Below are 18,041 nucleotides of genomic sequence, written 5' to 3' on the forward strand. Positions count from 1 at the left end.
TAGTCAGTAACAAGCCAAAGGTCAGTAACAAGTGGTTGCAAGTTAGGATTAAACAGAAGCTAGTGGAGGAACAAACCAAAGGTCTGTAACAAGTTGTAGTGAAGATAATAGCGGCACAAGGAGAGACAAGAGTGAGATATTGGCTGGAGAGTGCACAATAATCTGGCAAAAAGGAAGTGCAAAGGCATGGCTAAAAAAGGAAGCTCATGGGAGGAGCCAGGGTTTCAAGGTTCAAGAGAAACAAGGTTTAAGCCAAAATGATTGAAGGAATTGTTCAGGCTGCTGTCCAGCATTTCAGGTGGTTCAGCAGGAAGACACATTGTCAGACACAGCAGTGGTTGCAGGTTCAGACCCAGTTCCTGACAAAGTAGGAGTGCAGAGTTAAGCTTTGAGATATTGCTTTAAAGGAAGCTTGTCACAATAACAATGTTTGCCTACCATCGCTGACCTCTTTCTGCAAATATTAGTTGACTAGCTGATCCTCTAAGTTCAATGTCTTTGGACTCGCTGGGAAAGTTTTGCAGAACAGGAACTCTGACTCCACTTTCTGCATGCTTTTTTGGGATCAGTGATTCAAAGTATGAAAGCTAGAGACAACCAGGCAACTAGGATTTCCACATTAGCCATGAAAATGAGATAATCTAAGTCAAATCAGGTTTCTCTTGAATAGGACAGTGTTTCTTCACAATATACAATGACAAATGGATATTTTTTTACAATGCATACAGAGAAACAATAAACATATATAGAGCAAATATACAACTTTGATCCTAGTGATATAGCGCAAAGGCACATGAGAAATCGAGCAGAAAGTAACATAATACGTCTTTTGAAGAATGTTATCCATACCATATCAGCATATAGTTGCAAAAGAAAACAGTGCAGGGCAATAATATTAATTCTAAGCATATAATACAACTAGATGTCACATAAAGAAGTGATAGCCCATGATAGCAGAAGACCACTGAAGTGCCAGATAATCTTGCTGTGAGATAGAGCCCTTCACCAAGAGGTGCAATACTGCGCTCACCTAATACACAGACCCCCGAGTCACTAGTGGGTCTAAAATGCTCAGTAAATCTGACCAAGGGTAACGACAGTAAGGAATCCTATACAGCAGTGCAGGTCCTCTTACATCCCACAGCGATAATTTTCAGCCCAAATGGTCAACCTGCTCATGTCCCAGATGAGGCCTGTTTTCTTTTGCAATTTTCTGTCTGGGATTTCTGTTTTGTACTCGGATAGTGTTCAGCATGCATATTTAGGCTTAGGCAGGATTGAATGCGCTGATTGGTTTTCTCTCTTGTGCTTTTTTGTATATCAGCATATAGAACAATAAATAGATATGCTTTCACATGTACAATATTAAATTATATTATTCTTTTTAAGGATGCTACTCATTCTTTAAGAACAATGTCTAAAAGAAGCACACCAAACACTAGATTCATGAATTTTCAGTACTTTAAAAAAAAAAAAAAAATTATAGCTGCTAAGATTGCAACATCGAGTATTTTCGTTTGACACGGTTTTTCTCCTTAAGCTATCGATGTGCTCAACCCTTTAAACACATCAAAGAGAAATTTTCAAGATATAAATGTGGAGAGAAGAAATATGGACACATAGGACCTCAGACTATAAAATGTATTCTGCCAATACTAAGAAAGAGCATATGGATCTGATTTACAGGGTATGTGCTCTTGTCTAGATTTATAAAATATTTAGTCCTTACCAACAGAGTATGATTTGTTACCGATGAGAAGGTACAGCAAAATTCCAAAAGTGTTTAGATATGGAAACTGTTAGTTACAGTGTAAAGGCATAATTGCAACAGATTGCATACTTTACAAGTGAGACAGATATTGCAAAGTCACTCACATCCACCATTTAGAAAAAGTAGTATTTGATTCTATCCTAAAACCTATTTAGTAAATTGGCCCATACACCAGTCAAAAGTCTGCATCTTGGTAAAGTAAATATACTGATAAAACTTTCTTTCCATACAAAAGTTTACTGATGTCTTTCTGGACCTTCAGAACATTATTTGGAGCATAATTAAAATCAAAATGTGAATCAATAATACAAAATCGATAAATGCCAAATTCATACTGCACCAAACTGGCAAATTCAGAAGGACATCATATCATCATCTGCTAAAAGCCATGTTGGTGTTCTAATCTGATGGAGAACAGTTGAACTTGCAGTTTTACAGATTCATGGTATTTCCACATGGAAAAAAATTGATTTTTGTAAGAACTTACCGTAAAATCCTTTTCTCTGAAGTCCATTGACAGACGCAGCTCAATCATCTTTAGACCAATGGGTTATGCTCCTACTATCAGGGATAGGCGCTAGGCAGAAAAAAAGTTTAACCACGCCTATGGGGCTGTCCCTGCAGGCATAACTCCACACACCCTGCTATCAACAATTAGTTTCATTGCAAGCAGTGCTTGCAATGAAACTAATTAGAATGTCTAATCTGTAATTTGATGCCTTTTGGCGATTTTTCCATCTTTTCTTGGCTTCTTTATGCACATCAATACAAATTTTTACCTGGGGTGCCCAAACTTTTGATCCCCACTGTATATTTTATCTCAAATGCGGAACAATAACATTTAGATCACTTTGATTCAACAACTGAGTCTGGTCTGATCTCTATGTAGCAACATATCTCTGATTTGGTATCACTGACTAACAGGTAATTGGTATTTGTATCTGACAGGAAAAGATTACACGACAGGCTCAACCAAATCAACAAGTCCAAGGACTTTGGATCCTTGTTCTGTTTCACAAGAATCTCCCTTTGCAATGCTCTGGTATGGAACTGAGCAAATGAAACTGCCTCGAAGGTTGATACCATCAGACCCAGGGCCCGCATGCAAGTCTGCAGTGAAGATAGATTGTTTGCCAACAGCAACCAAAACGCCCCCTGAAATTTTTGCAGCTTGTCCAGGGGGAGAAAAACCCTCGCCAAAGCTGAATCCAGAGTCAGGCCCACATAATCCAGTCTCAAGGAAGGTATCAGGGCGGATTTCTTGAAATTGTTGTTCCATCCGAACTCCTGCAGATTTTCTACAGTGATAGTCAGGTCGCCTATCAAGGTTGAATGGGAGTCCGCTTTCAACAGGAGATTGTTGAGGTACCCTAGTACTGCAATCTGCCGTTGGCACAGCAATGCCAACACTCTGGGAGTGGAGGCAAGACCAAAGGGTAATGCCACAAATTGATAATGCTCCTCTGCTACTGCAAAGTGAAGAAACCGCTGGTGACCAGCATAAATAGGGATGTGTAGATATGGGTCCTTGATATCTATGGAGGCTAAGAAGTCTCCCTGGTGCAGTGATGCCACTACCGTGTGGATGGATTCCATCCAAAACTTCTGTAGCCGTACAAAGTGGTTCAGGGCCTTGAGATCCAGGATTGGACGCACCTTACCCTTTATTCTGGGCACAGTGAACAGGCTTAAATAAAACCCTTGAAAACATTCCTGAGAAGGAACCAGAACAACCACTCCTTGCGACAGAAAATCATGCACCGCCCCCTGCAAGTCCCTTAACCGGTCTGGAGATAGGTAAAGATTGGACGGGAAGAACCTGTCCGACAGGCAAGATCGGAATTCAATCTTGTACCCTGATTGGATCAATTCGTGAACCCATTTGTCCTGAATCAAGGAGGTCCAGGGTTCCAAAAAGAAACAAAGACATCCCCCCACCCCAGAAGTGGGTGAGGGCGCCCCTTCATGCAGACAAGGTCTTGTCTGCAGATCCGGACTGGCCAGGCTTAGGTTTCTTAGGTTTCCATGGCTTCTTGGAACCCCCAGAAGACTGAATGATTTACCTTTTTCTTGCGACCCAGAGGTACGAAAAAGACGTCTATGAGCAGTAAAGGATGGCCCCCATCTAGGACGTGGCGCCTTGCCCTTGGAGGATTGGGGAAGAAGAATACTCTTACCCCCTGTGATACCTTTGATCAGCTCATCCAGAGAGGATCCAAACAGCCTCTCTCCTGTGAAGGGAAGATCAGCCAAGGCCTTTTTTAGAGGCCTGGTTAGCAGACCAGCTTTTTAGTCACACCATGCGCCTAATAGCAATCCCCACAGCCGATGCCCTGGTCATTAACGGAGCTGAATCCAGGGACGCATCACACATGAACACCAGGGCTTGACCCCACTGGTCCATTAGTTCCAGCACCACAGGGGGGAGCCGTTCAGCTTCCAAGTTACTTTTAAGTAACTTCACCCATTCAGTAGCCATCTGCGCCACCAGAATGTTCACGAAGGTAGTCTTTAAAAAGGAACCCGCTATCACCTGTAGATGGCGGGACAAAGACTCCACCTGTCTATCCATGGGGTCTGTAAAAGTTGGAGACCCTTTCACCAGTACCAGAGTCACTTTAACCTGGACACTGGGTGATCCACCTTCGGCGGTACAGTCCACCTAGTGGACACTGCCTCCGCAAAGGGGTAACAGCGTGCAAAACGCTTAGGCACCACCAGCATGTGCTTAATGCGCCGCCATTATTCATCCACAATATTATGAAACCATTCTGGACAAGGGAAAACCTTGCCCAATTTATGGAATTTGCGGGAGCCAAAAAACACCTGTGTACCTGGCGTTGTGGAGTCATCAGCCAATTTTAAAGTTTCCCGCACTGAAACTATAAGGGCTTCCACCAATGGGCGGTCCCGCATGGCAGCTGAAGAGGACAGGTCCTCTTCACCGTCAGAATATGAAGACACCGACCCCTCAGGGTGGGCTACATCTGTGGTGGCCATATCTGCCTCGGAGTCCAAGGACCCTGCCAATGGAGGCGAAGGCAAAGGGCGTTTGCGGCTGTCAACACTTGAAATGACAAAATCTACCTTGGACATAAGGCTTTGCAAAAACACTGTGAGATCAGGCTGGGACTGAGACCCAGAGGGTTCTGCATTCGCTCCCAGGGGGTCTGCAGGTGAAATTTTATCCTGAGATTCCATGTTACACTGATATTAAAATAAGAGCAGTGTCCCTTTAAAAATCGCCAAAAATGCGATCTCACAGCTATCACAGCGGGCTCTCAATCCCTGACTAATGTCAGCTAATAGCAGAGAGGATGAGGAAAAAACTACAGGGAACCCCAGAAAAACGTTACCAAGCCGTTCAGAAGACTGCTAGCGCCTTCTATGCAAAACGAAAGTGACACTAAACTGCACAGGAAGAACAAACTCTGCCTCTACAATTAAAAGCCATGCCGCACGTCTGTCCAGCCTGTGGACCACAGGAAAATGGCTGCTCAAAGCATTCATATTGGGAAACTATAAAAAAATGGCTGCCCATGCAACACAATGGGAACAGAAACAGCATGATCCAGAGCAAGATGGCGGACCCCACAGCGTGCCATGCGGTCTCCAGGACCCCCAAAAGGGGTCCAGGAACAGTAGGCATTGGAAGGTCCCTCAACAGGGACCCCATCAGGACAAGCCATCCCCACCAATGCAACGCTACAACGACTGCAATATAACCGCGCCTCAAAGTAAAAACCTGCTAGGGGCAGTGGAATGCTAAGGGGTATACAGATCTAGTCCTCCGAGAGGCCAGGGGAACCGAGGGAGCCCATGGGTCCGACTATTCCAGGGAGGAGGCCCGCATCCACCCTGAGATCGCCAGCGCGTTTGGGGGGACAATCTACTCACCATATCAGCATACCAGGTGGGCGCCACTTCGAAAACAGCTCACCTCCCACCCAGGATGGGGAGTGCTGTCAGCCAGGGGGAAGCTGCAACTCAGGGCGTTCAAGGTCGTTGCGCCCCAGTGAGATGGTCCATTCGCAGGCTCGTCCCCTCCGTCAGGGCACTGTCGTAGTGAGGCCTAGTTCTGGACTATAACCTGCTCATGCTCACTGGCCAGGCTGGGAGACCTTAAGGATCTAGATTATCCAGTGCAAAACCTTAGTCGGCTATTGCTTGTAGTTCCTCTGGATCTTGGTCCTTAAGGAACTAACTTGTAAAAATAAAAAATACAAACTAACACAAATTTCCCTATTAAAAGCTAAGACCAAAGTCCCAGCAGGGAGCTAGGTCCTATTCCAAAAACTAGGCAGAAACAAAGTGATTCCTGATAGCAGAGTGTGTGGGGTTAAGCCTGCAGGAACAGCCCCATAGGCATGGTTAAACTTTTTTCCTGCCTAGTGCCTATTCCTGATAGGAGCAGCCTAACCCATTGGTCTAAAGATGATGGAGCTGCGTCTGTCAATGAACGATAGAGAAATACCTCATAGAATCACCACTGTATATTCCTTTTGTAGCCTTATTATGTCCTTATATAATGAATTCTTATAAATTCTGTATATATTTTAATTAAATTATTACTGCATTTGCTAGGAGTTGCACATATTACTCTTCCTTTCACACTAACAGCAATATAAGGGGCGGTGTTTCTACCACTATATTTGATACAGGATGTCTTTCTTCTTTCGGATACTTGTAGAGGGCACTCTCCCACTGACAGCAATGTAATGGACATTCTTCCTCCCCTTAACACCAGTTGTATGAGACAGTCTTCCTTCCAAACACCAATGTAACTGGCAGTACACTTCATACTCCCAGCCACTGCGCTCTGTACACTGTGTTGTATGTTACATAGGCCTGACCACTGCACTTTGTACAATGTGGTCTGTTACATTCTTCCACCACTGCAGTTTGTACTGTATGCTGAACTGTGCATTAAAAATATCTGACTGCTGCACTCTGTAACCTGTGCTGCGTGCTACATATTCCTGGCTGTTGCTCTGTGAAATCTGCACTGTATGGTACATATAGCAAACCTCAGCACTTTGAAAGCTTTGCCGTGCCTTTTGAAATCCTGACCACTGTTCTTTATATGCTGTGTTGAATGTTACATATTCCTGACCCTTGCACTCTATAAAATATGGGGTTGATCTAGTAAAGAAGAAGAGTATGTTTACTTTTCAAAGTGAATTTTCACTTTCTAAGGGAATTTCAACTCAGCTTTGTAAACTTTGTGAAAATAAATGTTGTAAAGAATACGCAAACAAGTGCAAAGAAAATTTAAAAACAGGATTTTTGCTTGCATCCACTTGAAGTCAGCAGGGCTTAAATTCTTTAACTATGCTAAATGAAACTTCCCTTACACAGTGAAAATTCACTTTGCTAAGTGAACAACCTATACACTATTGTAAATCAATCATTTTGCTGTGGGTTAAATGCCCCTAACCACTACAGACAATAAACTATGCATAGTTTGATAGTCCTGAATGCTTGAATACATATTCCTTTATAACTATTGTCTTGACAGTTGCTGATTGCTATGCAGTCCCCAGCAAGGATAATTTATCCTTCTTTAAAGGTAGGTTTTTACAAAGTGTAACATGTATTTATATATTTTGTGTGGAGAAAGGCACGCATTATACTGCATAACAGAAAAATGGAAAATTATCCTTTGTCATAAGGTTTATGTGCCTCTGTGAAACGAGCTTGAGGAACAGTAATTAAGGCATATTTTTTCGTGCAAAGACTGCAGCATATGTGTGCAGTCATCAAAGCATGAAGCCTTAGGCTCTATTTAACCATGCCATTTTAAATCAATCTCACTGCTTAGTGTGGTTTGACCATGCTGACTTTTCACTATAGTGCGCTAAGTATGCTGTTATTTTCTCTCTTCATTCTGCCCAAGAGTGTCCTGAGACTTTTACAATCTTAGCAATGCCCCTACTGGTCATTAAAAGAGAAAACTGGATTTTTGTCTTACCGTAAAATCCATTTCTCTGATGTTCATTGATGGACACAGCTCCAGATCTTCTTTACCCTTGGGTTTATGCTGCCCCCCACAGGAGTAGGACACTATGCGGAAAAAAGTTTGACTACGCCTATAGGGCAGTACCAGGGGGTACACTCCCACTTCTTCCTATAGGTCTTCAGTTTTGTAACAAGCAGTGTCAGAAGAACATTAAACCCAGCTCAATAGAGGGGCGGGTGCTGTGTCTGTCAAAGAACATCAGAGAAGAAGATTTTACGATAAGACAAAAATCCAGTTTTCTCTTTTGTTCATTGTTGAACACAGCTCCAGATCTTCTTGACCCTTGGGACGTCCCAAAGCAGTGTCAACATGAGGGGTGGGAAAAACACAGCAAGAAAAAACACACTTACCAAAGGCTAAACATAGCCAACCAGGTAAAACAGGAGCTCAACCAGGAACAGCTGGAGCTCACCTGACAAAAAAACACCCTAAAGAGGACTAATCCTCTCCAACAGCAGCCTGCAAAACCTTGCGGCCAAAAGAAGAATCCGCAGGCGCCAACACATCCACCTGATGCCTGATGACGCCTGATGACGGAAAGCCCAAGAAGCACTAAGTGCCCATGTAGAAAGCGCCTCAACAGGGAAAGGAGGATCCTGACCCTTAATAGAATAGGCCTGCACCACAGTCTGTCTGATCCATCTAGAAATGGTCACAGCAGACGCGACCAGCCCTTTACGGGGTCCATCCGTAAGGACAAAAAGAGAATCCGATTTTCGGAATGACTCAGTCGCCGCCAGGTACACCCTGATTGCCCGAACCACATTCAAAGAATGTAAGGCAATCTCTTTAGGATGCTTAGGCTTAGGACACAAGGAAGGCAACTCAATGGCTTAATTTAAATGGAAACCAGAGACAAATTTAGGAAGGAACTACTGGCAGAGACGAAGCACCACTTTGTCTCTGAGAACCAATGTGAGCCTATGTGAACCACCAACAAAGGTGAGAAGCAAGGAATTTGTAGCCAACGGCAACGCACTGAAAGAAATTTCCAAGGGCCAAAATCTGGCCTTTGATGGTACCTAAGGCCAAACGCTGATCTAGAACTCTTTGGAGAAACTCCAAAACACGAGACACTGAAAAGGAACGGGGGGAAACCCCCCCAAGACTCACACCAAGCAATGTAGGCCTTCCAGACCCGATGATAAATCTTCCTAGAAGTAGATTTTCTAGCTTTTAACAGCATGGGAATCACAGCCAGGCTGTTAAGGCCAGTGACTGTAAAGCAGGATGGAAGATTGGCCCTTGAGCTAAAAGATCTTCTCTGAGAGGGAGTCTCCAAGGGACGTCGGCGACCAGCCTTACCAGGCCTGTGTGCCAAGACCTGTGAGGCCAATACGGGGCAACTAGGATTACCGGAATCCCTTCTGCCTCGATTCTTCGCAGGAGTCTAGGTAGAAGAGTTATTGGAGGAAATGCGTATACCAGACGATACTAGAGATTGTCTAGAGACTGTGGGTTCTTGTTCCATTTGGCAAAAATCCCCTTTTGCCGAGATCTGGTATGGAACTGAGCAAACGCAACCGCCTCGAAGGTGGAGACCATCAAGCCCAGTACTTGCATACAAGTCCTGAGAGATGACCGCCGGCTGGACAACAGGAGCCCGAATCGCATCCTGCAACTTCTTGAGTTGCATCTCCAGAAGAAACACCCGGGCTAAGGCCGTGTCCACGGTCAGGCCCAGATAGTCCACCTTGGTGGATGGGACTAGAACCAATTTTTGGAAATTCAGTTTCCATCCGAATTTTTGCAGAGGTTGTACCAAAATGTCCAGATTGTCTTTTAAGACATTCCGAGACTCTGCTCACAGAAGGAGATCGTCCAAGTACCCCAGTGCCGCAATCCCCTTCTGCCTTAGCAATGCTAACACCGGGGCCAAAACTTTTGTGAACACCCGGGGAGCTGAGGCAAGACCAAAGGGTAATGCCACTCCTCACCCACGGCAAAGCAAAGGAAAACGCAGATGCCTGACATATATTGGGATATGAAGCTAAGCGTCCTTGATATCAATAGGCCCGGAAATCCCCTTGATGAAGGGATGACACTACCATGCAAATGGACTCCATTCGAAATATCTGAACTCGCACAATGCCTTGAGGTCCAGAATTGGACAAACCTTGCCTTCCTTCCTGGGAACAGTAATTAGGTTTTAATAAAACCCCTGAAAGCGCTCCGATTCCGTCACCGGTACAATGACCCCCTGTAAAAGCAGATCCTGTACCGCCCCAAGAAGACCTCGTAGGCGATCTGGGGCGAAACGCAGGTTGGAAGGAAAGAACCTTGCCAGAGACAAGGACCGGAAATTGATCTCGTAACCGGACCAAATCAACTCATGGACCCATTTGTCTTGAATCAAGGAGGTCCACAGATCCGGAAAAAAGCAAAGACGTCCCCCCACCTCAGATACGGGTGAGGCCGCCCCCCTTCAGGCTGAATCGGGCTTGTCTGCGGTCCTTGACTTGCCAGGCAAGGGGCTCTTGGAACCCCCTGCAGGGTTACAGGTGGACTTTGATCCCTAACCCTTAGATCCCTAGGGACGAAAGGACCGCTTATGGGCCGAGAAGAAAGGGCCACATTTGCAATGAGATTCTGCTTCTGGTAGTCTGTGGAAGCAGAGTACTCTTATCTCCAGTAAGACCCTTAATGATTTCTTCCATTGAAGCTCAGAATAAGTAGTCTCCTACAAAAGGGAAATCAGTCAATACTTTCTTGGAAGCCTGGTCCATAGACCAGTATTTCAGCCGTATCATGTGGCGAAGAGTCATCGCTGTCACAAACACCCTACAGGCAAAGGAGGTCGCATCCAGAGAGGCATCACAGATATACTGCAACCCCTGGACCAACTGGTCCGCCAGCTCCACCAGGTCAGGAGGAGGTTGTCCCTCTTCCAAATTCTGGCGCAGGAGCTTAGCCCATTCCGTTAAGGTCTAGGAAACCAAGGTTATGGCTAAAACTGGTCGCAGAATGGAATCAGCAATTGTAAAAAGGGATCGTATCATAGATTCAGCTCTCTTGTCAAAAGGGAGAAGGGTGGCTTTATTCAACCTGGAAACCTGCGAGTCCACCACAGGTGGAACTGTCAGTTTCTTTAACAGGGATTCTTCAAAAGGATACCTTCTAACTTTCGTTTAGGGCCCCCGACAGTGTGTTTGGAGGAACCCCACTGACTCACGACAATGTTGTCAAAATAGGCGGGAAAGGGAAACACCTTTGCCACTTTGGAGGCTCTGCGGGTACCAAATCACACTGGCGCAGTTGACGCAGCACTGGCTGCTTCCTCCAACTTAAAAGATACAATCAGCGCATTCACTAGCGCCTTTTCATGCGCGGCTGTAGAGGATTCATCCTCACTATCAGAGCAATCAGGATGCATGGACGCAGACCCAGTAGGGTGACTCGTGTCCACGGTGGTCAAATCAACCTCAGAATCTGAGGAGAAAGAGGATGCAGGTAAAGGCAGAGGACGCTTTTTGCTCATCCTATTTTGGAGGGCCATATCTACTTTGGACACCAGTGACTGCAGGACCGCTGTCATAGCAGACAAAGTGAACTGGGACCCAGAGGACCCCGCAGCCTCTGAGAGGGGGTCAGGTGGTGACACGTGCTCCAGCGACTCCATGGTTAACCTGGGAACTGCCAGCAAAAGTGTAAAAATTGCTGTTAACAAATACCCCCACCGCTGCACCAGCGACCCCACAAATCCCAGCACACCAAATACCTATAGTAGTGAGAGGGAGCCATTAAGCACCAACAGGGACTCACCACCCCCTCCTCAGATGCAGAGCCAGAGAGCCAGGCTGCACGCCGCACGGTGATCAAAGAGAAAGAGGAAGTACAGGAACTGCCACTAGAGGCCCATCGCTAATTCACCGCTCCATAGGCTTTAAAAACATGGCTGCTGATTGATAGCAAAGGGAAACTACAAGAAAATGGCCGCCAGACTAAACAAACATGGCTGCCGATATACATGCAGTCATCCACGGCAAAATGATGGCCCCCACACGCGGCTCCCGGGACTCCCAGGTACACTTGGACAGTAAGGGGGGACCCCGCCAGGGACCCCCACCAGAACCACCCCCCCCCAAAAAAATGCAGGCATGGCCGCCCGGGGGGGGGGGGGGCTAGCTAAGCATGGGTGAATGGGGGGTGGTCCACAGAGGGACCCCAATAGTGAGGGGGAGCAACATGAGGGAAAGAAGGGCTCTCAAGGGTCTGACCAACCCAGGGAGGGGCCCATGTCCACCCTGAAAAAACCACCAGAAGGGAGGGGGGACACTACTCACCAAACCTTTGGACCGGGCGGGCACCGCTCCAAGCAGACCACCATCTTGGAAAGGGTGTGCTGCAGGCCAGAGGCACGCTGCAACCCAGGTCGTGACCAGGGCAGTGAGCAGGCTATGCGTCCTCGCGAGGAGTTTAATCCACCGGCCAGCCCCTGTCCAGTGGGACTATGTTGCGGCCAACCTAGCGCAGAGCTAAGGTTGGGTTGCGCTCGCTGGCCAGACTGGGAAGACCATAAGGATCTAGGATATCCAGTCTGTCGCCCAGTCCAGCAGTTGGTTGTAGTTTTCACAGGAACAGAATGTATTGTAGTTCACACAGTAACAGAAAATAAAAAAGTAGAAGAAAATGAACTTTAAAAAGGAAAAAATGCTAGGAACAGAGATCCCAGCAAGAAACTAGGTCCTCATTCCTGACTAGGCAGAAAAATACTGAAGACCTATAGCAGGAAGTGGGAGTATACCCCCTGGGACTGCCCTATAGGCGTAGTCAAACTTTTTTTCACCTAGTGTCCTACTCCTGTAGGAGGCGCCATAAACCCAAGGGTCAAGAAGATCTGGAGTCATCAATGAATGGAAGAGAAATGTAGGATTTAAAAAAAAAAAACAAACACACATACTCACCTAGATTGTTGCAGCACCATCTGATGCTGTAGCTGTGCCCCCACAGGCTCTACACAGAGAACTGTGTAATCAAAGAGCACTGACTTCTCAGTTCTCTGGTCCGCTCTGATCACAAAGCTGTGACTGTCAGTCACTGCTCTGTGCTCTGCCCCTCCAGCACTCACTGGATCGCAGGACTGTTGAGGAGATGGGAACAGCTGGCTCAGGCTCTCAGTGGCGCACTGAGTGGCTGGGCCAGCTGACAATCAAGCATCAGAGCAGATGCCGACATTATTGTTGGGATCCCTGAAGAGCCTGGACCCGCTCTGTTTAAGTCAGTTGTCAATGGGTTTTAGCCCTCTGTCGGACGAATCTGGGTCACTGGAGTGCAGAACTAAGTGCAGTCCTGATACCCATTGGAGAAGTATGGCCAAAAGAGCTACATGAGCTTCTCCTGTAAAATAAAAGTCCATCACATTAATGTTTCTGTAGCTCTTCCTTTACTAAAAGAGGGAACAATAAGATGGAGTTTTTCAAAGTTCAGTAAAACAGGTGTTGTTCCCTGCAATATTTTTTATAAACTCTTAGCTTTGTAACTACTACTTTAAACAAATTGCCAAAGAAAACTTCATCTGTTTTCCCTATATTTTAAAATATAAAATAAAGTGCAGCGCTACATAAATTAACAAATGCATATACACATATAAGTGAAATGAAAAGTTCATGGAGTAAGTCCCAAGTGAAAATAAAAATAAAAGCGTGTACATCCAAACTCATAAGTGACGGTAAACCGTGATAGGAATCCCCGCAACTAAAAGAGACAGATGCGCACACCGGAGGGTATGGACCCAAAAATACTTTATAGTACATGGGCCATACAAGCTGGTAATTGCTTTTTTAACCAGAGGAAATTGATGGCAGCATATCTAAAATAGTTTTTAAAAGAAGTAGGTTTACATGGGTGTCTTTTCCTTCAACTCCAGTCACGTCTCTACATTGTACATCTCTGCCCTGTATCTCTATTGTTTAAAAAAAAAAAAAAATAAGCTTGATGGGGTAAACAAAGGGTCGTAAAGGATCAAGTAAACATGTCTGTGAAATTTTACAGGTTTAAAAAAAATATGTATAACTTAGCAACTGTAGAAGATTGAATCAGCCATAGATATAGGAGTACCCTTCTCCAGAAATCCCACAGAATAAATTACACTGGTGTGTTCAAGTTTTTTTGCATTTCAGCTTGTCTGGAAATTCCTTGTACAACAGAAATCAAAACCAAGACCATTGGTATTTTTACTATGCAGTGACTTTGTCCGAATTCACAAACATCCAACATTGAAAAAAGCTGAACTTAAGAGACTTGTTTTTGCTTTTCTTACTGCTTACTGTACATTTACTAGTAAAAAAAGATACAATCAAAATATAGTTAAACTGTCCAAGTAAAAAATCAGTAGTGAAAATGATCGTAGACTTACCCTTGTGACCTGCTGCATTTGTCTTCCAGTCTGGAGCATTTAAGTGCCTTGGACGGGAGGTCCTTACAATGATATGCTGCACATCTCTCCATGTTAAGAATGGGCTATAAAGTAAAACCAGAGAAAAAAGAGAGAAAATGTCATATATTTACTGATGTGAAAATACCAAGTTTGAATATACAATGAATATATATATATATGGGAGTTTATTAAATGACACAGGATTCAGTGTTCAGAGACATTCAGGTCACAGGAGAATTTGGAAACTGACAAACAAAAAAGCAGTGTCCAGTCTGGCATAACTCCTCCCACTTCCAGCCTCAGTTTTGTAGTATAGCAGTACTAGAAGTAAGATCACAAACACAGAGGGTGGGATGTGTGTCCCTTAAAAAACTCCAAGAAATAGATTTCATAATATGCACAAGAATCTTTTTATTTTCTTTCTCATTTATTAAGGGTCAAAAAAGGAGCAAAGGTAACAAAACACTAACAGGTTCACATGATAAAAACAACAGAACATGGGGCAATTTGCAGCCAGAAGAGCTGCCTGAAGCACCTTACTCCTGAAGCTGGCATCAGAGGAGACTTGAACAGCTATCTGGTAAAACCTAGGGAATGTGGAAACAGAAGACCAGGTGGCAGCCTTTCAAATCTGGGAAATGGTTGCCTGATGCCAAAAGGTTTAGAAGAACTTGCAAATTTAGTAAAGCTAGCTTTAAAAGCAAATGGTAGGGCACACACCGCTGTTGTTCCATATACACAAGGCAGGTCTGGATCTCTTTGCATGACAGTTGTTTGCTGGTTGGCTGGCTGAACTGTTTTCTATCTCTTCATACTTTCTGTTCCCTCCACAACCAAGCAGCATTTTGTTTACCAGAATGTAAGTGTGGATTTGTGTTTTTAATAAATGGTACTGTGCTTTTATCGATACCTGGGCTGTGGCCACCTTTGTGTCTCTACATGCTATTGAGGATCCTTGCCAGATCTAATTAGCCCTGCTCTGAAACAATCAGAGCTTCCATTCATACATCCCCTTGCTCATTCATCCCTTTGCTCATCCATCCCTGTGGCTTACCATGCATTGACTGCCTAAAAGGCTGTTGATCATCCCATCCCATTGGAGCTAAAAACGCATACGAGCACCAATTCTGGAGCTTCTTCAACACATCCCAGAACTTTATACAGTACACAATTTTTTTATTAGCATTTGCACCAACCATTCCTACTCCTAAGGCTCTTGGTGCTTCAAACTGAGAGCACAGAGACTCTTTTTCTCTCTCCACTCCCCCCCCCCCCCCGATTATAGCGAAATATCTTAACTACGTCGACAAATCGGCAATTCTTCAAAGATTCAGACAAACTAAATCTTTCCAAATCAACGGAATGAAAATTCTGATCTTTGCCGACTATTCAGTTTAAGTGGCAAAAAACAGAAAGGCTTTCCAGACCATATGCTCCAAGGTCCACCAGGCACAGATCAAATTCACACTGGCATACCCTGCAACTCTGCGACTGTGATCTCCCTCCGGCGAGCAGCTGTCCTTCCAAGATCTCTCGGAAGCGGAGTCTTTTTGCGTTCTTTTCATATGGATAGAACTGGATCCCTGGCTTCTAAGCCTTCCTCGGTCCCACGTCCCCTAGTCCAAAGAAGTCCCGCAAGGATACTCCTAAACGTCAGAAATATTCTGAGGTGGTCAGTGGTAATCGCTCAAATCCTCACCGTTGAAGTCTCATCACCGTTAGATGTTTACTCCTCCTCTTCTTAGGGTGCCTCGGAGATATAACGGGGAACTGCCCCCTTCCAAATCTAGGTTATTTCTGGGGCACCATGGGCAGTCTAAGACGTGCCCGCCTTGGTTGGTACTCTTACCGCACTGTTGCAGCAACTGATTTTCTTTATTTTTGTTAAATTTGTGTTACATGCAGGCTTCGGCCTTTTATTGGTTGTAATATGCTGCCACTGTGGAGGACTCGGGCACTCTTTTTCTTGGGCCTACCATCACGTTGATCTGCACCCTAATGTGGTGTCTCGAGCAGGTATATACCCGGGCCTGCTTAAGTCTGTGCCAAGGGCTTTGCCGCCTCCAACAGTACAGCATCCGGAAAAAAGTGAAGTCCAGTAATGCTTCTTGTCTATTTCCAAAATTTTCTTTGTTGTTTCTTTTCTCCTCTATTTTGGGTTGGTCTCCCCCCCCCCACCCCATTGATTCCACGGTTGGAATCTACCCTTTCAGGTTTCCACAGCACGGACACCCTCGATAATTCACCTACAGTTACGCCAGATTCGGCTACACATATACCTGCCCTACTCTCGTTTGTTATTTTGTTTCTACCAGCATTACTACCCTGCCCTCTTAACCCTCCATGAAGGTTCTTTCCTGGAATGTTAAGGGCCTGCGGCCTCCCATCAAAAGAATGAAAGCTCTAAGACACCTTAAGCGGCTTAAAACCGGCATTGCTCTCATCCAGGAGTCTCACCTGCCGCAACTGATTTTTTCCGTATGAAGAAACTATGGGTGGGTACGGTTCTTGGATCAGCAGCGGTGGGGCACAAAGCCGGAGTCCTAATCTTGATCCACAAACGCCTATCCTGCGAAATACTGTCCCTCAACTCCGACGATAATGGCCAATACGTTTCTGCCCATCTGAAGTTAAATAGAGAGCTGTTGTTGACAAATGTTTATGCTCCCAATAGCCCAGATCAATCCTTCTATCGGGAATTATCCGCACACCTTCTCCAATCTCCACAAACTCCCCATTTGATCGGCAGTGACTTTAATTCTCTCATGGATCCATTATTGGATAAATCCTTGACTAAGTCCAAGGTCCAGCAAGGTAACACCCCCGTCCTGACACCTTTAGCTACAATCGTAGATTCCCTAAACCTCACAGACGTTTGGCGCCTTCACCATCCCATTGATATGGAATATACCTTCTACTCCCACCCTCGTAATATATTCACGAGAATAAATTACTTTTTTTGCTCTGATGCTGTCACCCTCAGGATTGAAGATCTGGAAATCCATGACATTGTCATATCCGACCATGCCCCGATTTCCTTAACACTGGACCCCCCAGATAGGCAGAGTGAATCCCATCTGTGGAGATTCCCTGGATATCTGAATAATAACGCAGATTTTCAATCTCATCTGGCACGGGCTTGGGCTGATTACTCCGCGGACAACATTTCCCACGTTTCCAAACCCAATTTATTCTGGGAAACTGGCATGGGAAAATTATCTCCTACGCCTCGGCATATAAGAAAACCACTGCCAAGCACTATCTTCAAGCTAGCGAACGTCTGCGCATTGCCCAACGTACGCTATTGTCCATGGACTCTCCTGCTAATAGACAGGACTGGGTGAATGCCAAAAAAGCTTTTGACACTTGGGTGGAAAAAAATTATTCTGTCAAACCAGCACACTTTTCAGCTACACTACATAAATTTGGTAACAAGGCAGGTAACTGCTAGCGAGATTATGTGGGGCCCCTTATAAACCTACTCATATTGCCTCCCTTAGAGACCCCACTGGAATGGTAGACTCTACTTTGCGAGGGGTGAAATCTATTATGCATAAATTCTACTCCTCCCTGTACTCCCCTGATCCGTTTGACATTACCCAGACTCACTTTTTCCTTGACAGTGTAACTCTCCCCAAAATCTCCCCAGAACACTTGGAAATGTGTAATGCTCCAGTGTCCCTCTCAGAAATTCAGGCCACCATAAAACTATTAGCTCCCAATAAAGCCCCTGGTCCGGATGGACTTACAGGGGAATTCTATAAATCCACTCTAGAGGTAATCGCACCCACTTTGTTAGAGGTTTACACTGCAATCTGGTCCGGAGGCTCCTACCCCCCTACTGGTAACCAGGCTATGATAAAACTTCTTGCAAA

The 18,041-nt window shown here is 45.1% G+C and overlaps 1 protein-coding gene across 4 annotated transcripts in view; it reads right to left on the bottom strand.

The window, feature by feature from the left end:
- PCSK5 (proprotein convertase subtilisin/kexin type 5) overlaps positions 1 to 18,041 on the bottom strand; it is a 684,033-nt gene that overhangs the window by 292,399 nt on the left and 373,593 nt on the right. For all 4 annotated transcript variants that reach the window (XM_082244075.1, XM_082244078.1, XM_082244077.1 and 1 more), the window contains exon 10: positions 14,146 to 14,249. In XM_082244075.1, coding sequence (XP_082100201.1) covers positions 14,146 to 14,249 — 104 coding nt within the window. The remainder of the gene's footprint in view (positions 1 to 14,145; positions 14,250 to 18,041) is intronic.

The sequence above is a fragment of the Pelophylax lessonae genome (assembly GCF_965119305.1).
Source record: "Pelophylax lessonae genome assembly, chromosome: 1".
NCBI lineage: Eukaryota > Metazoa > Chordata > Amphibia > Anura > Ranidae > Pelophylax > Pelophylax lessonae.